This window comes from Marmota monax, unplaced genomic scaffold, assembly GCF_021218885.2.
Source record: "Marmota monax isolate L192 unplaced genomic scaffold, Marmota_monax_Labrador192_F-V1.1 WCK01_AAM20220418_F8-fsc00028, whole genome shotgun sequence".
Classification (NCBI taxonomy): Eukaryota; Metazoa; Chordata; class Mammalia; order Rodentia; family Sciuridae; genus Marmota; species Marmota monax.
In genome coordinates, this window is record NW_026694779.1 from 13608891 (window position 1) to 13634240 (window position 25350).

The following is a 25350-nucleotide window of genomic DNA, read 5'->3' on the forward strand; positions in this document are numbered from 1 at the left end:
TAGGTCCCTGCAGCCATGGCAAAGGACTCTTAGAGATGAAGTTGGATATTGACAGAACAGTCCAGATAGCTCACATCTATGTGGAGTATTCCCTTCCTAAATATTCAAGTCGTGTCCTGCACTCAGAGATATTTTGGGTACTCTAGCTTGACTGCTGAGGACTTTCCTCTTTAAATCACCCTCGAAGTGTTTCCTCAGTATTCAGAAAACCAGAATCCTACACAAGTGTTTTTAAAACCAGAACATTATAAGAAGGTTGCTATGGCAAGCAAGAAACAAAGGGTGCAGGTTCCTGGATTTATAACAATAAAGGTCATACGAATACATTTTTTTAAACCAGCCAGACTTAAAAAAAGAATTCGATGAGCTGTCAATCGGGTGTCATTTTTGCATTGACCACCAGAGGGCGCTGACCATCAAAGAGACAGATGCAGCTAATCCTTGGCTGCCTCTCTAGACAGAATGATGCAGTGACCCTGGCTGCATACAAGGTGTTTGTCCGTGTGTCTGTCTGCCTTCTGTAGTGAGGCATAGGAAAGATCAAAGCAACCATTTTGAGGTTTGATCCCCCCGTGTGCAAAAAAAATCAAGCATCTTAGACAAGTCTTAGGAATATGCTGGAAACTTCACATTCAGGACTTTGCTGGACACACTTCCTTTTGGGAACAGTCCAGGGGTGTGTAGGCGGGCTTGGGCCAAAGTGACACCACCACTGGCGATCTGGCTCCTATCCCTGCGTGATCCTGTGTGGGGGTGTAATCCTCCCCGTTCCCGGGGATCCTGTGCAATCTCCGGGGCTTCTCCAGGAGTCCGGCACTAGACACAAACCCTGCAGAGTAACAGACACTTCCGTAGAGCCATGCGTTGCACTAGCCCTTAGCTGCTGCAAATGAAATAGCTAAACACGGAGAGATAAATTGGAGTTTTGAAAGCTCCCTTCTTTGCTCTTTATCCACCAGTGCATAAAAAAGCCCAGCTTAGCCGCGAGAGCTACAGATGTGCACCAGGGGCACTCTAAAGAGGGTAACTGCCTTGACTCCAGAGGTCTGTGTGCACGCGTCCTTTCTTCACCTGTACTTTGGGTGCTCCTCGCTTCCCGATGATGGCCCCCCAAGGAGGGAGCCTGGATTCTGTTTGTTTTCTTACTAGGTGAATTTACGTGGAAATCTTTCTGGCTGAAGCATTTTATAGTAAATAGCTGATAAATGACTTTCATGTGGAATACACTTTGTCAGCAATTTAGGAAGCCATGCAGATTTATTTTCAGGGAACTCGGGCTCCTTTTCGAACCCATTACCCTTGTGCCAACTAAGTAAAATCTGCCTTCCTCCTATTCTTTGGGAGTCCTGAACCATGGCATAAAGGAATTTGCAAAACACTTGCAGGAATTAATAATTGCATTCTCTCGCTTATTATGCAAAGCCTTATTAGAGCAGAGGAATTAAGGTTTCCATAAATTATGGTTCCAGAAGGTCCGGTACGTCTGGCTTCAGTAAGCCCTTGTAACAGCAGCACAAAGAGGATCAAATATTCCAGGGCTCAGGCTTCATCCTTTCCTTGTCCAGAGATAATTCAAAGAGTTGCTCTTCATTAGTGCCGTTGGCAAGCTGCCTACAGTTTCTTTTGGGGTCTGCTGTGAGCCTAATGATGCAGAACAATGGTGTTGCCTCTTGTTGCACACAGACCTCACTGTAGCTTTAATCACATTAGAAAACAACAACAGCCCAGGAACTTGCCTGGTCATTAAAGGGCGTTGCAAAGAGGGCGGACACCTTCGTGGTCGGCGCCATGCATTAACAGGTGCGCCAGGATCTTTGGAGCCACTGAGTACTTCTGAGGAGAAGACTGGACAAGCCTTCTGCCTACAGGAGGGTTGAGAGCCAGTCTTTATGCTTTTATAATAACGGCCTTGTCCTGAGTGGAGGTATCGAGGCAGCCCTGCCTGCTGGAAACTTGAATTTTAAGTTAGCAGTTGCTTCTTGCTTCAGAAAACTTTAGCCATTGTCAGGTGACTGTGAGTGCTTGGTGAAGGGGAAGAAGGAAAGGAGGGGGCATGAAGGTTGCAGGGGGTGCAGTCTGCTACTTGCATAGATAAGTGGCACGGGAGAGCTCATGCTCTGGAGGAAATGGGATGGCGAGCCTCACAGCTCTGCAGCTGGGTGTGGAAATACTAAGGGTGGTGATCAGCTTAGGGGGACTACAGGATTGGAAGATCTGGCTGTTGGCTTGATGTCAGTGACTCTACACCAAATGATACCCTGCACCTACCCACCCACCTCTCGTAACACCCATCAGGGACTCCTGATACCATGGTGGCCTTTGCATAGGCAATAGGGAAATAATTCAGGTTGGAACTTGGGCATCAAACTGGACATTGTAGCCAATACATCCCCTGATGCAGTATTAATTGTGACATCTTCCACATGGTGTGCCTTGCACTTAGGATGCACCAGTACTGTAGAAGTTTTTCTGTCACAGCCACACAACCACGTGAAGAGATAGGTGACGCTATTATCTCTAGTTCAGAGATGAAGAAACTTAACAAACCCAGGAATTGTGGGTGGGCTGGGATGGCATCTTCTCTGTGACTCCTGGGTCTGTGAATCTTTTCTTGGACAAACCTTTTGCAGCATTGTTCAAGAATAGAGGAGCAACCTCATAGGGAACGCTTGGTAGGTCTTGTTGAAAGTGCTCTTTCCTTTTGGGGGCTATAGAGCCAGTATTCTCCCCCACGGGGCCTGTCACCTCTTGAAGAGAGTTTCTGTGCAGCTTCTGGTCCACCACATCATGAGGAGAGCATGGTGGGCAAAGGGTAACACCAAGTTCCCATTAACTTCCTCGTGGCTTTTAGGACAGATGATTCAGAAATCTCTGGCCCTTTGCAATAACAGGAAATATATAATAGGTGGATTTGTGGCTTCTGAGCTACTTGAAAGTTGTTAGGTCTCAAAGTTTTTGCTTTATGAAACTGTGTCATGGTGGAAAACAGAAGACATACACATTGATGCTTCTGTTCTAAGTCAACCTATGAACTGGTTGGCCAGAAAAACCCAGATGTCGATAGTAAATAGTAATCAGGATCAGCAAGTTTGTGGAGCAGCCTGGAAACTCGACTGTACCCAATCCTGCGTTCATATTTAATTAGCAACATGTACTGCTCAATTAGATGGGTTTGCTGCCGGAGAGTGGAGCCCCGCGAGTCTGCTGAGAATCGGCCGGGTTGTGATATGATTGAGCACGGCCAGAGTCAATGGCAGCTAATTGGATGAACCTAAACTTGACCCCACACAGCCGGCTGAACCTGGCAAAGTGCTCCTGCAGGAAGGTCTGTGTGTGCGCCTCAGCAACCTGCCAATTCCAAAAGCCTTATTTCTGAAGCTGTTCTACATTCTGAATCCACGTAAGCAAAGCAGGGTTGAAAAAAGAAGGTCCACCTCTTCCCACCTTGACACACCACACAGGGGCCCTTGACTGAGGACAGGACGGGTCGGTGGCCGAGTCAGGTCACTTCTTAAACGTGGCATTTATTGGTCACCTACTGGTGTTTTCTTGCCAGTCAACAGTGGATCATAAAGCACTTTTATGGAGACCAAGAAATGCAAAGGGATGGCCTTGCCAGGGCTCCTGTCTGTGCACCTGTCTCCAGGTGGAAACTCTGACGGGTCAGAGAGGAGCTCCCTGCTTTTACTGAGGGCTGAGGCCTACTTGCCACCACCCCAACTTAGGTGCGTCTCTGTCCCTCTGTGTGGAGCCTCCGTACTGGCTTCTGTAAGCTGTGGGGAAGGGACAAGAAACCTGCAGGACATGGTCAGGACCTAGGAGTCGCCGCTGCTGGCCTGAGGAGTGTGGTTTGGACCAGGGTGGGGTGCCGAGGGGATCCTAGACGTTTCTCTTACTCCTTGTGCAGCACACACAGCCCTGTCTGGGGACCCCAGCCCTCCCTGCTGCTCACTGGCCCGCTTACCTGGCCCACAAGACTCTCCCCATTGCCCTCTCGGGCCACTCCTGGCCTGTTCCTGCAGGCTCCTGCCCTGGTGCACACCCAGCTCCCCCTCGCTCTCAGCACCTGGACCTGGCTCTTCCCGTCCACCCACCGTAGGCTTCACGGATCCGTCCTTGAGGACTTGGAAATCCCCCGCCCCTCCCTGTGTGCCCCACACCCTTCCTCCTTAGCCTCCTTATCACCTATATCCAACCCCTGTCCCCCAGGAAGGAGGGGACTTTGCCCGGTTCTCTTTGGTACCCCAGTCCTGGCACCTGACCAGTGATTCCTGAGGACCTGGTGACAGGTTATACACTAACTTTTGGATGCGGACTGTACCAGGTGGTCCCAGACTGGTCTAGAGGGGTCTTAGCAATGACGAATGAGTCCCCAGCCAGGTCGCCAATGTCTTCCCTACACACAGCTCCACATGCCATGAGGCAGGTGGTGCAGGGTCACAGGGGAGAGGACAGCCCCTCTCCGTGTCCCTGTCACCCGCCTGCCACGGCAAGCACAAAGAAACATATGGAAAAATGCAGCTTTAATAAATGACTTCTCTTTGCTCATTAATAATGCAGGAGAGGTCACGGTTAAATGGCAGAGAGGGGTGCGCAGAAGAATACCGTCAGCAGCTCCGTGTAATGGCACGACAGAGCCGAGCTCCCTGGCTGCTGTAGGACTGAGCCGTAGGGGCGGGAGCCCCTCTCTAGCACATCCCCTGCGCCCAGATGCCCGTTGTCATATATTGGGTAAATGCAGTCAGGCTGTGCCGCTGAACCTCAAGTCTGCCCTGAGAAATGTCAGGTGCGAGCCCTTCCCACTTGGAGGGACCTGCCCAGCTTCATTCACAAGGGCACATTGAATGGTACCTCCATTGGGGAACTTTGGGAGAAAGGTCCCTTTTCCCCCCGACTGGTCGCCTGCCTAGCAGGATCGATTTTATTCAAATACATCTGCTCCTCAGCATATGATCAGGAATAAGCTGAGATAGTGTGGAATTGAGAGAAAAATGGCTAGAATCAGTGCAGAACTGGGCTTGCACACTGGTCTTTTATTTGACGTTTTGTCAGGACACACAAGGAAGGCCTGGCTGGGTGTCGGAAGAGTCTCCAGCATGTTAGCTGACTCACTGGCTCTCCACGTCCTCGGCCCATGGGTCCTCTCCTAAGTTTTCTGTCACTACTGGGTCATCACGTCGGGTGGGCCGACCCATCTAAGTTCCGTGCATCCTCCAGGGAACTTCTGTTCTCAGTTGAACCAAAAGTCCCTGGACTTGAAAGGGCTCCTGAAGTTTCCTGGCAGAATTTCTTTGTTGGGCGAGTCAGTAGCAGAGAAGTCACACCCCAACTCCTAGATGTAGATCAGAAGTGCAACTAATGGTTGATTAAGACCAAAAAAGTTACTGTGGGTGAGGACGTTGTTCAAGTCCGTTGTTCTGTAATAGCTAGTTGACCAAAGGGAAACGGAAAGTCACGGCTGTCTGTAAAAGTTCGCTGGGGACATATATGGACATGTTGCTCACTGTTTCCAAAACACCCGGTGCCCTCCTGACTCTCCCAGCCGCCGCCTCCTGACCAAACTCCTCTCCATGGAGTACACAGGAAACCATCTCAGGGAAGAGAATTCCAGTGGTGTGCGCGAGGCTGGGCACAAGTCTCCCTCCAGGGGGGAATGGACGTGTAGGAGGGTCCTTGTGATATGAGCAAATCCTAATTTGCAGAATTCTGGGGGAGACAGATCGCTGTGCGAATGTCTTTCTGATCAGGAGATGGATAGCGGCCACCATGTGGGACATTGTGATTTATGGAGCCTACATCTGGGGGGCTCTCAGGACCTGCCCGGGTCTGTCCATGAAACATCATCAGTGGTCCATCTTCAGTGATTCTTGGTGGATGTGTTTGGAAATCTGTCGTGTGGTCACCTTCTTTGCTGCTGTGACCAGCGGAGCTGACAAGAACAAAGTAAACAAGCAGCTTCCTTTGGGGCTCACGGTTTCAGAGGTCTCAGTCCACAGTTGGCCAACCGCATCCTCTGGGGCCTGAGGGGAGGCAGAACATCATGGCGGGACAGTGTGGCGGAGGAAAGCGCTCAGGATAGGGCACCAGGAAGCAGGGAGAGACTGACTACCATCAGCTCACAAAATACAAACCCCAGGGACCCACCTCTTGCAGCCACACCCCACCTGCCTGGAGTCACCACCCAGTTATTCCCTGTCAGGGACTGATGCACTGGTTAGGTTGAGACTCTCCCAGCCCAATCATCTCACTCTGAACCATCTCGCCCTGTCACATGAGCGTTGGGGGACACCTCCTGCAGAATTCCTATCAGGCATGTTTAGAAGGTATAGCTGAGTGACCCCCAGTGTCTTTGCCCCCTTAGTATCCACCCCAGCTCTCTCTCACTTTTTCCCTATTTGACATTCAGCTTGTCACGGTGAGAGAATGCAGAGAATAGGAAGCTCCTTCTTTCCTAGATGGGTCTCCCGTACAGAACCTCCTCCTGCAAGAATTCTCACACTCACCCTGAGGGCTGCTTTCCACTCCCACAGTGTGGGTACTGCTGGGCTGGGGACCTCCAGAGATAGGACATTGGAGTTACTCTGTAGGACCTACTCGTCCACGTTGGTCTCATTCTGTGCAAAACTCATGTGCATCCTGTTTATATTCATTTACATAAGTATGAGATTCTGAAAATATGTGTAAGAACATGTAGAAGTTCAAAAATGTGACAGTGAATGTGCCTATGTACGTGAATATCAATGTGTGTGAGAACATCATTAGGTATGAAATCAATATTGACAAGTTGAGGGAAAAGACGCATTAGGTATGAAGGGACCTAATGAGGGGGAGACTAGACTATGGTACTTGAGATTAAACCCAGAAGTACTTTACTATGAGCAACATCCACGGCCCTTTTTACTTCACCAGAATCTCACTAACTTGCTGAAGCTTGCAATCCCCCCGACTCAGCCTCCTGAGCCCCTGAGATTACAAGCACCCTTGTTCCTAAACCCAGCATCTCATATATTCTGAGCCCATTTGCCTAAATTTTAGTTCTATGTACTGTTATGATTGTTTTATTAGTCGTGCCTAATTTATAAATGTAGAGTACACATTGAATTCAGTGGTCTCAGGCATTTATTGGGGGTTCTTGGAACACACTTCCTGCATAAAATGGGGCTACTGTTCACTTCTCAACTTTCAGGGTAGAGAAGCTGTCGGTGCTTCACATCCCTGCCTGCATTTGGAATCTGTTAATTTCTTAATTCTGTCATGGTGGTTGAAATTGGCTTTATTCTAATCATTAATAAGGAGCTTATTTATTTTTCTCTGTATATGGGCCCTCTTTACGTGCGCCGTGCCTGTTCCCACTCTCGCCCATTTCTCTACTGGACTTTTTCATCCTTCACTGTTGGTTTGTAGGATTTAAAGCTGGGGTCTGGATGCCGACGCCTTCCCTCAGGTAGCAGCTGGTCTTTGCGTGAACCTCATCCCTTCACTTAACGTAGTCAAAAGGAACAACTTCAAGAGAGACGGAAAACCATGTGTCTTTTTGTGGGAAGGTGTGTTTTCTCTACCTCCTCTCCTGTACTTTCTTCCCAGAGTATTTTATACAAGATCCTAGATGACGGTTTCTCCAGTGGCTCTCTGTGGGGGGTGCTGTTGGAGTCCAACCTTCTGATTTACATAAAGGGCTTTTCTAGTGGCACTTGTAGAAAAGCCCATCACCTCTTCCCCGTAAGGGAACGTGCCAGTTTGACCTTGTGGATGGGGTTGTGGTTGCTTCCGTGCCTGGCTGTCCTTGGCGCCCTGTTCATCTGGTGTTCCGTTGTGATGCAAAGAACACTGGGTGGCATTGCCATAAGGCCGTGCCCCTCTTCTCAAAGGTGTGGTGGGCTAGCTGTAGCATTCTCTGTTATGCATCTTTTCCCTCAACTTGTCAATATTGATTTCAAAATATTGAAAGTGTCCTTCTACCTGGAATTCTTAAGGAAATCACCAACGGCAATCGGGGGAGAAGGAATTGGTGGGTTGTAGGGGCCTTTAAAAAGGACAAAATGTGGCTCTATTTTTCTTAGTACAAAGCGTTCTGTATTGTACAAGAAGAGACATCTGTGTGGTTCCAGTTGAAGGTAGTATTTTTACATTAGCAGTTGCATGTTCCAAGCTAAGGAAGTCGGAGGCAAACAGGCAACCCAAGTAACAAAGCCGCACGGTTCACAGCATTCAGCCACTGGACACAGAGTTAATTTGTCAGCCGTCCCGGGGAATGACAGTTTTCTCCCTGTGCGCAGGCGGTTTACCACAACAGAGACAGGGTCCATGGGGCGAGACATGACAGTTAGTTGTTCCCATCTTCCACCCCCAGTGTCCATAGTGGTGTGGCACATGACGTTCAGAGTGACGTGCATTTTAATCAAACAAAGCTCTAAAGAATAGCAAGCAATCTTACTTTGTCAAGCAGCTGTTTTCTAGTAGAGAGAATCACTGACCTCCATGGCAATACTTGGGTACACCTGCTTCTGCTCTTTTCTTGGTGCCAGAGTCACAGCAGTACCTTATATCTGCATGAGGCTCCCTTTTACCTGGTGTCACCAACAACTTACAAGCCACCGCTGCACACTTCGCCTTGGGCTCCCGGCTGCGTCTGAAGGCCGCTCCAGTGTTCCTAGGATCATTCCTTCTTTCGGCTTGCAGTTTTTTCTTTCCTTGGCAACTTTCTAAATCTAAGATTGGTAGTCCTGGGGCTCAACCAGCCACCGTCCCCACGCCCCCAGAGGAGAAGGGAAAGTTCCAGTGGTCCGTTCTTGGTGTTGGAACTACACCACCCTCACACCAGGAATGGCTGTAGAGTGCAGTGAACACGCGGGGCCTCGTGCACAGAACCTCAGAAGTATAGGTCCTGTTGTTGTTTCCATGGCAACCAAGGGCTAGAGGAGTTGAGTAACTTGTCTGGGGTCACACAGCTGCGTGAGTCAGGGTCTGGCCTCCCAGGGATTCTTCAGCAGCCAGCGTCTCCCTCCAGGGTTCCCAGCAAGGTGAGCTCCTGTCCTCCTGCATTCTGGAGAGAAGGGGTCACAAATTAGATACGATCCTAGAGTAGAGGCTCCAGCGATAGGTGGCTGAACAGCCAACGCATAACAGAAAGACCTGAATGAGAGAGAGACTGCTTAACACCACCTCCCTTCTGGAGGAGAAGCCAAGTGAGGTGTCAGTGCTGAGTAGGAGAGGGATTCTGTTTGCAGGTCAGCCCAGTTGTCCCAGGCACAGCATTCATGGACGAGCAAAGGAGACCCCCTTTCCCACCGCCCCCTCTTTCTGAAAGGGGTAGAAGTGGGTTGTTCTCATAGTGAGGTCTCTGAGCATCTTTGACAATGCCTCTGAAGCACAGGTACACGAGGCCTGCTTGTAATTCTAGGACACGAGGTGCCAGGGCATTCCTCGTACCTGAGGAGGGTCTGAGTGAGCTCTCTGCTTGGGAGCAGCTCCGAACACTGACCGGTGGTGTTGAACCTGCTGAGCAAGGCTGCGGAGAACTGGAGGGGGAAAGCCAGCAGTTCTAGAGTAGATAAGGGTGGGCCCAGAAAGGCCACCATGTATGGACATCCTTGGGTAGCACTGGAGAACAGGGCTTCCAGAAGTAATAAGGTCAAGGCAGGTTTACAATATGGAGAAGATACCCCTATTCAGGTATCTGTTCACCAGGTGATTGAATACCTCCAATGTGCCCAGCAGGAACCCCTTGACCTTACTGCCGTGATCACTGAACAAGGGGATGGTTCCTAAGGTGCTTAGGCTGCCAAGCAGGAGCTGGAACCCAGTTGTGGCAGCCATGCTGGGCTTCCCAACCCATCAGAGCCACGTGACAACACAAGGAGAGACATGTCACACCCTCTCCTATGACATCTTGTAAGCGGAGAGCACTTAGTTTCTGGGTGAGCCCAAGCTTGTCAGGTGCAGCTAGAGGACCCGACAGCACCTCTAACAGTGCTGTGTAGGTGGCAGAGTGTCACTCTATAAGTATACTTAAAGAAAGAAGTGCGTAGGAACGCAATCAAAATACGAAGCCCATATAGTCCCGACGGAAAAACCCCAATGGAGGAAACACGTGTTTTCCAATGATGAATTTAAAATGCACGTGTATTTAGACGTACATATTTCTGTAAACAAGAGAGCCATGTCACACCCTGACCCATTTGTACTCAGTCAGGACGACTACAGGGCCAGAAATGGCCCTTGTGCCCATTGACCTCACTGCAAAGTGAGACCAGTGGTACCCAAGAAAAGCCGAGAGAGCGCTAGCTTCAGATGATGCTTTCAAATTCAACTAGGAAAAGCCCCAGAGCCACACTCCAGCAGGAGAAATGTGACTATTGCCTAAAGCAACAGCAGAGGCCTGTGCCACAGGATCCTTGCTTTGGCCACCAGCGATCCCGATGCTGCTTCTCCAACCCACATGACACTTGGTGGAGAGCCACGTGCATCTCCACCCATGCTAACCACACTGAAGCGTCAGAACTATAACTGCCACCCATCATATGGCTCTGTCCTATGATAACTCTGCTCTTTTAAAAAAAGAGCTATATTCTTTTTTGTGAGCATCAGGTTTGGCATCTTCAAAATCATGGGCGCGTAACTCCCCCTCCCCAGTCTCCCACCCTCTAATTGCATTATTAAGTGTTCTATTTGGTTCAGTAATTCCTTCCCAGATGATTTCCTCCTGGTAGGTTTCTAGCAAATTCTGCCCGTGTCTCATAAATCATCTTAGAAAATGCTGCAGGTCTTGCCGTCACAGGGATTGAGCCCACCCGCTAATTCCTGGGCCCAGTTGCATTCTCCTTTCCCAAAAGCCACCCTTGTAGGTTCGTTATTAAAACTCTTAGACCACAGAGGAGAGCGTTCAGGATGGGGCTTCCCCTGGGCCACACCCCCCCCCCCAGAGCTACTCCAAATAACCTCTGGGAAGGTGTCTGTCTCTTCTTTGGCCCCTGAGATCCAGGGAGGTGGCCTGAAGGACCCCTGGCCTTGCTACCTTGTAATAAAAGTGGGACTCAGAAGATGGAGTCTCCCTGAGGCTTCAGGGTCCCATGTCCAGAGCGTGACAGTGGAAATGTACTTTAAAAGGCAGGACGGCACTCAGGTGAGGGGTAACCTGAGGAGTCCAGGAGGGTGGTAGGGGTGCCAGCCACCCTCTCTGTGGTCATCGAGAGGAATGCCCTGATTGACAGGTGAGGAGACAAAAGCCCAGCAGTGGGCCGCGGGTTCCTTGGCAGGGTGTTTGCCCCCTGTTACTGGCGGGAGGCATCCAGCGCGTCTCACCTGATGCACACGGGCAGGAGTCTGGTTTTGACCCAGGCCTTCCAAACGCGTCTTTCATTTACTTCTGCTTAGTAACATCTGTGTTGTGGGACTTGTGCGTACGTGCCAACTGTTCTCTGCAGCTAAAATATGGAATCATTCCACCATACTTATTTTCCAGAATTTAATCATAAAAAGGCAAGGATCAATTATTGTAATGCAGTCATACTTTAAGAACCCTTCAGTGCCTGGGAAATCAAGAGGGCGAGTCATTTCGTTTCCTATTTTATAGGTGATAAATATCCTAGAATGTCACCATTATTCTTTCTGTGCCATTTGTAAACTACATTTATAAATCTTGGAGGAAGAAGTACAAACTTAACTTTTGATTCATAAGGTTCTAAATCTCCCACCATAGTGCTCTCTCTCCAGTGTCAGCTGTTCCTATTCTTTTCCTGGATCCTTAAGAAAGCCGGTGGTTTCCAGAATTGTGCAGCCATTTCTCAGAGTGGCCATTAGGTGACTGTCCAGTTCAGTGTAGACAGCTTGGAATTTACATATTGCACTGGTAAAAGTTGCCTCTGGTTTGCAAGGAAGGGTCTTGGCAAACAGAATGTTCCAGCAATTCTGAATTGTCTAGAGACATCTGGGACTGCTACTAAATGTAAGCCGTCCTCAAGGGACACTCAGCTGTACTGCAGGTGAAGCTTGGCCTGAAGTGTTATTCCTAGTTAGAAATAGATTTCAATGCAGCGGAGAGATGAATATTTTCTCCTGTAGCCTTAACTTCCCAAGTTGAGCAACTGTTTCCAATACTGCATTTTGTCAAGGTTCAGGACAACCACAAAAGTGAGTGTGTGTGCTTTAATTTTGTGTGTCAACAAGATAAGGAAAGAAATGGTATCTCCACCAGCATCACTCTCCAAAATGATGGTATGACTCCAACTCAGTAGCATAATATGTGCATCAGTCGCCACAAGAAAGTCTGAGTCATGAGGGGTCATCCTGTAACCTTGTTCTTCTTGGAGACAGGTAACAGGGCTTGGGAGAACATGTTGCAAATGTTGACCATTACTACCTCACCGCGCACTGTCCACATCCATTAAAGGTCAAACCTAGGAACAGAGGGAGTTTGCAACAGGCATGGTTTGGACTTTTTTCCGCAGTATGACTCTGATTCTAACACAGTCATGTGAAGAACTGAGCGCTTTAGGATGAGTGGGTGGCGTTTCCCCAGTAGGTATGGGGAGTATGTGTCCTGTTTTTGCAAAAGGTGTTGAGATACAAGATTCTGTGATTTTTCTAACCAGGCAGCAGAATCTACCAGTGTTTTTATCCTCCTCAGGGGCAGAGGTGTGTGATTCAGAGACTTATTAGGAAGCCCAGGATCCCAGAATAATAGTGAGTGGGGGACGTGCCTGAGAAGCTGGGACCACAGCAGAGAGCCTGCAATTGCAGAGCATGGTGGGAGCAGGGGACATTCCTGGGCAGCCTGGGACCGATGTCGGTCCTCCTCGTCCCAGTCTTTGAAACCTAGCATTCGGGATTCAATACCTCCCCTGGTATTTCAGCCTAAAAAGCTGAATTTGGATGAAGAAACTAAGTTCAAGCTCTATAGACGACTGTTAAATTGTTAATAATCCTGAAGCAAGGACCTTGCCCTCCAAGTCTCAGCCTCCCCATTGAAAACCGAGTATCTCGGATCTGAGGCTCCAATTCCTCCACCTCTCGCACCCCTGTGGGTCCACAACAGGGGATCCCCCTGTCCTCCGGTCTATTCCTCACACAGAGGCCAGCGTCATGTGGCTAAAACAGTACAGACCTGCAGATGTGTGCTGGGTCCTGCCAGTCATCCCCTAGCCTCATAAATCATCCCAGAGTCATTGTGAGGGGTGTGTGTGTGCTGAAAACCTAAAAGCTACTCTCTTGGCCAATTTCTAACATGGAATATAATTCTATTCACTGCAGATGAAGTTTGGGGGGGAAAAAAGGGAAGGTAACCCTCTGAGATGCTGATTATGCTAATTTTCTTGACTGTACTAATCGCGCTGCTCAGCACACAGTCGTCCTCAACAATTATTCAGTAATTAAATGAATGAGTAACTGTGTGTATGTAAGTGGGGTGCTTAATGCTTAGAAAATGCTTGGAAGTATTTGCCAACATGATTCATTCAAAACAGCAAAATGTAGGATTCTTGATAATCCAGTCCCTTCTGGTGGCTAGGAAAGTTTCAAATTCTAGCCCTGCTTTTTTAGTTTACGGTTGTCATAGAACTTTTTCAAATGCTGTTTAAGAAACTGGAGATGGGCCTGGCCCATGGTGGCAAACGCTCGTCATCCCAGCAGCTCAGGAGGCTGAGGCAGGAGGATCCCAAGTTCAAAGCCAGCCTCCTCAAAAGTGAGGCCCCGTCTCTAAGTAAGCCCCCAAAAAAGAAATTGGAGATGTTAGAGAAGATCTATCATAATTCATTTAGAATGTTGATTACAGACAAGCCAACCAACGATGACTGTTAAAGGGAAAAAAAGCTTGTTCTTTTAGACTGAGCTGGTTTGCAAGTGAATGCTGAGACCCTGGTAGAAGACTTCCACTCTTTAGTTCAAGGATGCCCGTGGCTCTAATGTGAGTGGTACTGCTTGGCCTGCCTGACATGAGTTCCGACCTGGGTGATCCATATCATCGTTTTGTTTCTTTGGATAAAAAATTAAAAAGATGTAAAACCTCCATGGAGAATACACAAAAATTTTGAGGTGCAGATCCCTAAAAGTCAGCAAGTTTCACTTGCTGTGAAATAGCTTGGACCTGGGGTGTAAGTTGCTCTTTGTCTTAACAAGATAATGACAGTTCCTAAGAGAGCGCATCCAGTAAGCATTTTTCACAAGTTGCTTTTGTCCCAATGGTACTCTTGTCAGGGGTGTCCCCCAGCATCAGCAGGATGTTTGCAAGACGCAGCAGTTGGAGGAGCAGATACTTCGCTAGCTGAGGTCTTGGTCAGTTTCTTGCTGTCTATTCCCCTTCAAGGTGCTGGGGCAGGAAGGGCGGGTTCTCTGCTCTTCCTTTTGAAGGGGATGCCGCTGTCACAGCGAGGACTAGAAAGGGTTCCAGGCTGGGCCAACCAGGTGTCTGGCAAAGCCCCCGCGTCCACACCCGGGCATGTGCAAGCAGTGCCTGCTACTGCTAGAGATTCCTGTCCCCAGAGCATCTGTGCTTCCCCTGGCCCCACCTCTCCCTATTGCTCGTCGTGGTACCCTGGGGACACCTCCCGCTGTTTGGGGATCAGGGCAGGTAGCTCAGTGGTTGGAACCTGTACTCTGCAGTGGAATAGCCCTGGGCCCAAACCATCTCAACTTTCAGACTGTATGACTTTTGGGGTCTTGTTTCCTTGTCTTAGAGGCAAAACCGCCGAGCACCGACACCCAGCAAGTGGAGTTGAGAACGTCACCTCCCAAGGTGGGCCCCAGGAGAGGCCTTCTCCCTTACACAGATGTGATCATCTGTTTCTATGGGGGCTCTGATGTGGTTTATCTGGAATGTGATTTTTAGGAGCTCAATAGAGGGTAATAATTCCTATAAGTGACATTGTACAGGGAATGAACTCGGGGTCACTGAGCCACAGCCTCATTTAACTTACTGAGGCTGGCTTTGAACTCATGATCCTCCCAAGCTGCTGGGATTACAGGTGTGCACCACCATGCCCAGCTGTCCTGGTTTCTTTACAGGGACTATTGCTCACCCTGTCTTCAGATGAGGTACATCAGAGGCTGAGTACCTCATCCAAGTGTTAAGTCCCACAGCTGGCGGTGGGCACTTTGATTATATCACTGAGTTGTTACCTAGAGGTACAGACTTGAGTGACCATGTTCGGTAGCGGTCATTGAGGCACACAGAGCAAATTATGCAAATGGCACAGCAAAAACTCAACCCCCTGCCTAAGCCCCAAGTCACTAGCTTCTGTTACCACGGCCAGGTACTGAGGGCATGACAAGTACTAGCATTGACCCTAGCAATCTGTCACAGGCACTGCTCCGGGACATGGGCAGAGCCCCGTTAATTCCATCTCAACCTGGGGAGTTGGTTCGTGCCATTACCCACTCGACAGATCAGTAAGCTGAGGTCCCAGGGGTGAGCCCTCTGCTCAGGACATGAAATATACAGTTCCTGAGTGATTAAGCAGCCACATAAGCCCAGGCCAGCAGACCCCAGAGCCACAGCTGTCCACCTTGAGAGTGAGCCTTGTCGGTGGGCAGCACGTGCTCCTGGGCATTCTCATCCCTGAGGACCCTCCCCTGATTTTGAAACTGAAATCAGTGTGGTGACACAAAATGTAAGTCATGAACCACCCTTGACGTTCTTCACACTGCATGACCACACTGCTGTGGCTGGAGCGTCTTCCTCCACGTCTTTCCCTCTAATGATCAGAGGCCGAGGGGGTGGATTTCATTTTAGATTTATCCCAGATCTGTGACCCATAGGAAATGACAGGTAAACAGTTCCTGCATCAGCTGTGACACACACACCTCTCCCTCCACGTGTGGCTGCAGGCGACACTGCCCGTGTTTCTCTTTCTGTCTCTACAATGGGACAGACCTTGCACCTGCCCCGTGGGGACTGAGTCAACATGGGCACAGTGCGTGGAAGAGAGTCAGGCTCGGGGGGGAGCCAGCCGCAGTACTGCTGCCCTCTGGCTACACCAGGTGAGCAGTGGCCACAGGGCCTGGCCATGTGGAGGGGCTCCGCTACCTATCATTCTGGGCTCCCCTTTCACAGGTGACGCCAACAGTGGGGCCCTGGGCACTTTGCTTGATGCCCAGTCTGCACCTCCCTAAGCAGTTGGGGGCCTGTCTCTCTCCTGGGGCAGCAGGGGAGGTTTCTTCACCTGAAGCAGACCACCTTGTCACCTGTGGGACAGAACCCAGGGACCGGGCAGAGCACCTTGCTCTTTGCACATGTTCCAAAACCTTTCTGGATCTCATTTTTCCTTCTTTCTACAAAGCAAACCTTAGTGAGAAACGGATCTGTCTAAAGCTAAGATCAACGCTGCCTCTCATTAAGTATATTTCTTATCGGCGCAGATAGTCAAGTCCCAGAGAAGAACAGGGAGGGGGATCTGACGGTACCTTGTTGCCACGGTCGCAGTGCTGGGTTTCCTAGAATGGGTCAAGTTGCTGCTTTAAAGTATCCGGACAGTGTAAAGCCTTGTGTCTTTATTTTAAGCGTCCCAGTGCAAACGGCACTCACGTGTCCACTAGTCTGTCACTTAAGATGAGACTTGGGGTGTGGATATGAGAGAGGTGCTGACTGAGGTGGGAGACTCATACTTGTCTTGAAAAATTAAGCATATATATGCGGGGGGTGTTTTAGTCTGTTTCTTTAAGGCTCATCATTTATTTCTTTACCACCTTCTAAATACAGGCTGTACATCCTATGAACCTCTTAGTAAAGGTTTTTAAAATGTGAGACACAAGGAAGACCCATCTAAGATGAAAATTACTAAGGCTACAACTTCATCTGTACAGGATTCTGGGAACGGATTCAGGAGGGATTGTGTACTCATGGAAACGCACCAGGTGCATTTAGAAGTTCCCATAGACTCCACAGAGATCCCTACTAGGGCCCAAAGCTACCCATACAGATCCAAGTTTTCACTACAGAGGACTTGAGATCTGTGACACTGTGGGCTATTCACAAAGGGAAGTACTGTCCACAGGCACACAGTATTGGAATCACATTTGTCAAGACATATTCTCCAACTGCCATGATGCCTAGATTAGCGATAAGCTGCCTTCCCTCCATCGGGCTCTATAAAGCAGCCCATAAAATTGAAATAAATTAAACAGAAGTTTCCGGGATCAAAAAAGCACTCTTTTATCCCACCTAAATCACAGCTCGAAACTGTAGTTTATGATAATAGATTCTATACTGGAAACAATAGACCATTGTGTAAGTTTTAATTAGTTTGAAAATATAGGTGTGATGTTTTATAGGATGAAACCACTGCCCCTGTATTTAATTAAATGATCCCTATAAAAGTAGGGTTTCTAGCCCAGGGCACGATTTACAGTGGGCCGAATTGAGAACTGCATTAGCATTTTACACTGGGTCATTTGAACATGTTGTAGCACTAGAGGGGATGGTGATGTGCTGATCCACTGAAGAGCTAACATCTATAAAGAGCTGTGTGTTTTCTAAGCTGAAGACAGGATGGTTTAAAATACCCCGAACTGCTTACAATGAAGTCATACAGAATATTGGGCCCCGGGGTGTTGAAAGGTGTCACTGCCTTAGAGTAGCAACCAGTGATATTTCAGGGGGACCGTGAACCTCTTTCTGGGCCATTGGACCAGCAACTCTCCCTGCAGGTGCCGTCTCAGAGCAGCCTGGCCACCTCAGCTAAGTCAAATTCCTCCTCCTGCATTCTTCTGACCATTTCTTAAGTGGCACCCCCCCGGGAACACCTGCCAAGCGTTTCCTGCAAAGAGCAGTGGCCCCAGGAAGGAACCAGACCCTCTGCTACTGTCTTGTCCCAGGAGTGCTCACACCAGGCCCCTCCTGAAGACTCCTTAGTGTCAGGTTCCATTTGCAAAAGTGTAGCTTTGAGACTCACTGATTAGATTCACACCATAATTGCACCTCCGTCCTGGGGGGATGAGCCATAGGTGAATAACTTAGACATTTAATTTATAATACAAAGTTTGCAATCAGCATTTCTTGTTCCCAAACATTCCATTTACTTGGTTTTAGAGCGGCATAAACGGTTTTAAAGGCAATCTGCTCAATTGGGCGAGTTAATGATATTTAATTTGACCGGGGCCAAACGTCACCGTTCGCACCCCCATCTCTAACCGCAGCCATCATCAGCGCCGCCGCCGTTCCGTGTAATGTAGATGTGATGCTAATCCGGAGAATAAAGGCTGTCATTCTCGGTTGACTGTGGCACGCACTGGAGCCATCACCTTGCCGAGTCTCGCGGTGATGGGATTTCCAGGATGACAGTGTAATAAGTGTTATGTGCACAAGGTAATTCAAAACAAATTTGGCTGCAAAAATGGATCGTCTAGGGTAGTAAACACCCGCCTCGTCACGTCGTCTTAAGAGAATGTAATGATCCCTAAAATACCTTGTCAAGAATCCTGCCTGGCAGGGGTCAAGTCCTGTAAAATTTATCTGTTGCGAGCCCCACTCCTCATCCCCGAGAATCCCAAGTCTAGGTCAGAAATATTCACATCTATGGGAAGCCCAGGAACATAGGAGGACGAAGCCTCACAGCACTTGCGAGACTCTTCACCCCCCCTGAACAGGCTCAAGTGTGCGGCTTTCTTTTTGGAAGGTACAGGCACTCCCTTAGCACTGAGAATGCATTTTTATTATTGCCACATTAGGCAATCTGAGTCAATCATCTATTTTGCATCTGAGGAAGCAGTAAAATTGCGCTGAGCTCTTTAAGAAAGGAGCACCTCTGAATGATGGAAAACTAACACTAGACTGCTAGAATTATTCCCTAGGGGTTCTGACAGTCTTGCCCTTCCAGTGGACCCAGCCATAAGCAATGGTGACATTCTGCCCCAATAATGATGCCAAAAGGTCCACGAAAGCACATTTTTAGGTCTCCCCAAAGTTCCAGGTCACCCTCTGGGGCTGCAACGGGTATTCTTCCACATCCAGGTGCAGACATGCCCCCGGGTCCTTGCCCCCATGTCTTTAAACACCACCCAAGGGCAGACAGGAGGAGCCTTCAGTGACTGGGTAAACAGACACCCGGTCTCCTCCTGATGCCATTTAAATAGCCCCTCAGTGTGGTAGCACAGGGTTATGAAGTTCACTTAATAAACTCTAGTTGCCAAAGTTAGAGGCACTGGTTCAATTGGCTCATAATGAGAAAAGCCGTCTCCCTAGAGTAGAGTATTTTTCAATTGGCCCTAAAGACATACTCATGCCTCATCTTACACTGTCCCTCTGTGATGGTGTTTTGGACTGTGGGTCGTTCGAATCCCAGTCACGTGGCTTGAAACGTGTGCACAGCCGGGTCCAGTGTGATGAGTGTGTAAGACAGAAGCTTCAAGCGCACACAGCGGTATTGCCAGAGCCCCGAATCTCAGAGTATCAGCATGGCCTCTGACGCTGTTCCCAAGGTGCTGCACAAGTCTAAGGAACACATGCAGACCTATAGTCCAGAGAGAGGCCACCCCATTCCAATGTAACCACTGGAAAAAACCTCAAGCTCCCTAGCAGCTGCCCTTCTCCTCTCAGCCCATTACTTTACAAGCTCATATCTAAGTCCATCATTAGGCAGAAGGTGACTCTCTTGGCAAAAAGCACGGAGGGAAGGTTGTGTGCAGACCATGCAGCTGACCGGCACCTGTCAGAATCAGGCGGGTCAGAGGGCGACTCCCAGGTCCAACTGCCCTCCTGTATCTTAGCTCTGGCTTTCTTGAGAACGGGAAGTTGAGGAAGATAATCTCAGATCTGGGCAAAAGGCCGGGTGGTCCTGTGTAAATAGGGAATGGACAGGTTCTACACTCAGAAATCTTAATGTCCAACGTGACCACAAGTAAACACCTTGGGTAGGAGGGTGGTGCATTGGACACATCTCCTACTTGTGCCATTAACTTGCAACTGCTTTTAGAATATTGTATTCTAATTCTGAAATCCAAAACATTCGAGTCATAGTGCTCGAAAAGCCTGGGATCTGAGAGCAGTTTGGAGGTTGGGTCACTTTCATGGGGGACGCTCCGCCAGGGAAGGGTTAAGCAACTACTGCAAAATCCAGAAAAATACTCCAAACCCTTATGCATTTCTGGTCCTGGCATCTTGATAAAGGATACTCAGGTTGTACTTGACTCTTACCATCACACATCAGTGGCAGAATCAAGCTGGCCGCTCCAGTCCTGCCCAGTTTTTAAGTGGGATGGTGCAGCCCCTGCTTTATTTACCGGGACTGTTGACTCCTAGATTTGTCCTTCTGCATAAATAGACTGGGTCCCAGCCATTCCCAACCTCCATGGGCGTAATTCATTCCGGGCAACAAATCAGACATCTCTTCCTCCACTCAGTAGTTTTTACAAAGCGCCCCAGGAGTTGTTCCATAGTGTCAGAGCAAAAGGGTTTAGAAGACGCAGCAGCCCCCAACCCGTGCCCGCCCCAGAGCTGACAGCGACAAGCCCAGGGGGCCATCGTCCTTTGGCCATTCGTAAAGAATGAGCTGTTAACCTAAGAGTCCAACTCAGGAAAGCCCATGAAAAGCAGTAGAACAAGTCAGCATCCTTCTCCAGAGGGTCTCAGGTACCTGTGAGCTGCCATTTGTACACACCTCATCCTTAATTTTACACAAAGCCAATCAGCTGACTGAAGAAAAATATTTTGGGCCTCATGTTTCCCATAATCCAATCATAAGGGGTCACCAGATTACCTGCACAAAATGTTACAACCAGAACACGAGTCCTTGGTTTTATGGGGAAGAGAGAGGAGGAATTAAAGAGGGGGACTTTGTGGTGCTTGGAATGACTTCATTTCTAGAAATAAAATTCTGCTTTCATCTTGCATGAGCTGCTCTACGGGTACCACTGCGTCGACTCCGTATTGATTGTAGCTTGGGGAACATCCTGAGCGCATCTGGCCCACCTTGCCCTAGTCACTTACTGGGGAGAAGGAGGTGAATGCTAGGTACTACCAGTCTCGTGGGACAGTGAGAAGTGTTGAGGCTCATCAGTAGACAGTAGGCGCTCAGTAAGTACAGGCACTGGGCCTCAGCATTGGTGAAGGTGGGAGACAAAGCTACACCTCCTGCCGTGGTGCATGTGTGGCTCCCCTGCGTGGTCAGTTGCTGTGCCCACTGATGGCCGGTGCTGTCCTTCATTCAATATTTTCAGGGGGCTTTTGAAGGAAAGCGAAGGACTGAAAGGTACAGAGCAGTCACGTTCTTCAGAGGAAGCTCTCATCCCCCAACACAACTAGACACATGCCCGGCGCCGGAGCCTTGCGTCGTAATTAATTTCTAGTTAGCTATTATTGCCTGATAAAGTCTGGGAGCCTCGGGCTGGTCTTTTCTTTGCCAGGCAAGATTAGCAAGCGATGAAATTGCATTAAGAGCCATTCCAGGGGGAAGCCAGGACTCCCCTGCTGTGAGATTTATTATTTAGTGCCAGATCTGTAGACCTCTGCTGTCACCCCTTCCCACCATTCTTTGGGAGTGCTCTGACCCCTACCACGTGGCCCTCCTGTTGGGCTACTCACACCCAAAAGCACTCGGGCCAGGGACTCGTCTTTCCGGTTTCTGCTTGATTCTAACCCTGCTCCACCCTAAACCTTTCTCAACAGGTCAACGGCAAAGATTTATCCAGAGCAACTCATGACCAGGCGGTGGAGGCCTTTAAGACAGCCAAAGAGCCCATCGTGGTCCAGGTATTGAGAAGGACGCCCCGGACCAAGATGTTCACTCCTCCAGCAGAGGCCCAGCTGGTGGACGCTGGCACGCAGACCGACATCACCTTCGAGCACATCATGGCCTTGACGAAGATGTCCTCGCCCAGCCCACCCGGCCTGGACCCCTACCTTCTGCCCGAGGAGTAAGTAACCCTACTGTGACCAACTTGTCCCATAAAGAAAGGGAAGGTGAGAATGCTCCTCCTGGGTGCTCACATGTAACTATCGTCTATAGAGGCCGTAAATCGAATCCTGCTCAAAACCGATTTTATTATAAGCCCGGAGTGGAGTTGTTCAAATTACATTCCAAGAATGACATTACTTACCAAGGTTGTAAAAGTTGTTTTGGGAGTAAAACAATCACCGCACATGGTAATTTGAAGATTTTGTAGTCGCTACTGCGGGGAACGTTCAGTAGACGAGTCCTGGGGTGATGCCGTCTGCACCCGTGGACCCCCTCAGGCAGCCGGGACTCTCCCCTCAGTGAGCAGAGTTCAGAACCTTAGCATCAGATAAACCCGATGCTCAGACTAGTGCCTGACCCTGGACCTCATCTTGCCTGTACTGACAGGGGGGAGGAAAACAGTGTCAATCCCTAACTAACCAGGGGAGGCCCTGGCGTAGGGGCCGCTCAGGAAAGGGTGGCAGTAATCGTGCCCGCAGGAAGGACGTCAAACATTCAGGAAAAGGTGAGGAGCAAGAAATTCCCTCAGTCCCACCCGTGACTGTGAAGGGAGCAGCCCCAGCTCAGTCCTCCCTGACTCAACAACAGCTTGGTGTGTTTTTTTGAGAGGTCTGTTCTCCTCTGCGGGAAAACCTGGGTACGTCCTGGTGGGCATCTGCAGCACCACCAAAGTACCTTCCCCTGCAGCTGATAGCACGAGACAGGGCCTCACCTGCCACTTCACGTGCAGAGAACGGTCACCTCCTTCCTTTCCCACCACAGTCCCTGCTACACAGGCAGGGCCAGTGAGCCCCAGCCCATTGTGGACATTACAGAGCACAATGGTGCCACTCCCGACTCCTGCCACAGGGACGGGCGGGCGAGCCTTTTAGAAGCCAAACCCCTAATTTCCTCTGAAGCCTAGTTAACAAGACAGGAATTATCCCCCGGGGCGACTTGAGAAATGTCGGAAGAGTCCAGAGGTCAGGCCTCCTCGGTTCTGGCTGGGAGGCAGGAGCATGCATGGGGAACAAGCAGGGAGCGGTTAAGTTGGTCAGAAAGCCCAGCCCCTCCAGCAGCGTCCCTGGGACCTAAAAGCCTCTTAAGTGCAGGCCATGTATTTGTCTGATGGGTCCAGGACTCTGAAAGGCAGCCCTTATTGCAATGACCACTCAAGCCTGAGCTGTTATTTCCAAGTTAAGTGCCACAGCCCACTGAAGGCTCTGACCTCTGAGGAGGTGAGGGCTGGGGTCACCAGCCAAGGCTTTCCGGAGCCACTGACCGAGCACGTTATAATTCCCACTGCCTTCACCCTAGAGGTTCCATTAAAGATGTTTCCAGAAGGGGGTGGGCTCTGTGTCACAGGTGTTGTCCTAGAGAAATACGAGTGTGGGTCTGCAGGTGCACACACGGCCCAGAGCTGTGTGGTCAAGTGCATTTCTGGGTAAGATTTGAAAAGACAGTGTCCTAGGTGACAGTGGAACAGCTTCAGTCGGGTCCTGGCACGCATCTTGAAATGCTGCCCAAGTCCAGCCTATTTCTCCCCAGAGATAACAAACCCAGCCCCTGCCCAGAGGCCAGGGTAGAGCTCAGTTACCTTGAACCCCATGATGTGGGCTGGGGCATGAGTCCAGAAGCCAAGCCCACCCTACTTGAGCTTTGTATCTCAACTTCTTCCAGAAAGTGGACAGTGAGGAGAGTGGTGGAAGGGCCTCACCCTGGAACCTGGCCTTACCCATCTCTCGTCTCCTTGCAGGCACCCCTCGGCCCACGAGTACTACGATCCCAATGACTACATGGGGGACATGCACCAGGACATGGACAGGGAGGAGCTGGAGCTGGAGGTACGGAGCCCTTGTGTCAAGCACAGAATGCTGCCAAGGGAAACTGTCAGAAGTCCCTTCCGTCATGAAGGGCACTTCTCTGCCCCTTCATATCAGGACAGAGCTCAGCAAGTCCTCAACCTGGGCTCCCTGGCATCTGCACACTCCTCCCCACTAGTAAGCCCTCACCTCTATGTCATGGCCACCTGTCTCTCCAAGTGAGGGCTCAACAGCAGGGGAAAAGATGCTGTTCCACTCTTCTTGTGCTCCAAGCTTGCTAACGAGAATCTTGAAGAAATTAAGCAAAGGCCAGAGAGGACTCTGGGTGGGGTTTTCTGGTGTTTGCTAAGGAAAAAAAGGACACCCAATTCCAGGGCGTGGTCAGCTGTGTCATATTTCAGTGTGTTTTCCCAGTCCACAAGTGTTTCTGGGAAGGTCATAGGCACCTTTTAAAGAGATCCCTGATGTTGACAGGGGAGCCGTTGGCCCCAAGAGAAGGTCGACCAGGGAAATCCCGCTGACACTGATCCAGTCTGAGGCCCAACCCCTGTGGGACCTGGGCCGCCCACTGAGCTCAAGGAGGTGTTTAGCCGCAGCAGGTTCCCAGCCAGTGACAGGCATCACTGAAGAGTTTTTAAAAAGCCTGTATTCCTCAAGCATCCCTTTCACGGCACCCAGACTTCTCCTTTCAAATTAGAGGATAAGATCAGTAACGATGGGCAGTCGCAACTCGAGCCAGCTGCTGTCAACAAGCCAGGTGACACTCTATTTGAGAATTTCACACCATGCGTCTGGTCTACCCAGGAAAGGTAGCTGTGCTGTTTTTCTAAAGATAATAAGGATTCTGCCCCTGGCTTGCAGTGTCCTATCGGACCAGAAGCAGCTGAGGACTCCTCAACACGTGTCCTTTAAGTTGTTGACAAACCTTCTTCCCAAAGAGAGTTCCCACCATCAAATCAATTTGGGAAATGCCAGGTTGGACAAAACAAGATTTTTTTTTTTTTTTATGTGGTGCCAAGGATCGAACCTAGGGCCACAAGCACGCTACCGCTTGAGCCACATCCCCAGCCCCAAGACAGATTTTTAAGCGGAGTCCAGAACTCCTGACTCTTAAAATTATATGGGAACCTCCCTGGGGAAGAGAGGTGGACACAGTAGGCAGATTTCCCAAACCCCTCTCACCCAGTTAACATGCCTGTTTACATTTCCTCATTCTGTCTCTGGAACACTCTTGGAAGGGCTGATGATCTTGCCTTTATTTACGTACATAATGAGTGTCAGGGATTGAATCCAGATGTCCTTAACCATTGGGCCACCTCTCCAGCCATTGCCGAGACCGTCTTTGAACTCATGATCCTCAGCTGCTGGGATTACAGGTGTGCACCACCACACCCAGCTGACTCTGCTTTTTGATGATCATCCTAACTGACAAAACCGAGCTTCTCAAAGCTCTCAAATACCTCAGGAGCTAGATTTACAGACTTTCAACATCGAGTGCCTAAGCTTGCCTTTATTTTCACTTTCTCATACCTGTGAGGCTGTCATGGAAGCCAGCTGTCCCAGGACAAGTCCCATCCAGAAGCGATTGCACATGGTTTCACTGTTCCTCGAGTCCCCACGGTATCTGCCTTACAGGTTTTTAAGTTGGTGTCACCCAGAACTGTTAT

General features: G+C 49.5%; 1 protein-coding gene across 4 annotated transcripts in view; it reads left to right on the plus strand.

Annotated features, from left to right (window-relative positions):
* Positions 1 to 25350, plus strand: part of Pdzrn3 (PDZ domain containing ring finger 3) — a 211842-nt gene that overhangs the window by 175351 nt on the left and 11141 nt on the right. For all 4 annotated transcript variants that reach the window (XM_046425616.2, XM_046425617.2, XM_058573018.1 and 1 more), the window contains 2 exons: positions 21593 to 21840; positions 23617 to 23704. In XM_046425616.2, coding sequence (XP_046281572.1) covers positions 21593 to 21840; positions 23617 to 23704 — 336 coding nt within the window. The remainder of the gene's footprint in view (positions 1 to 21592; positions 21841 to 23616; positions 23705 to 25350) is intronic.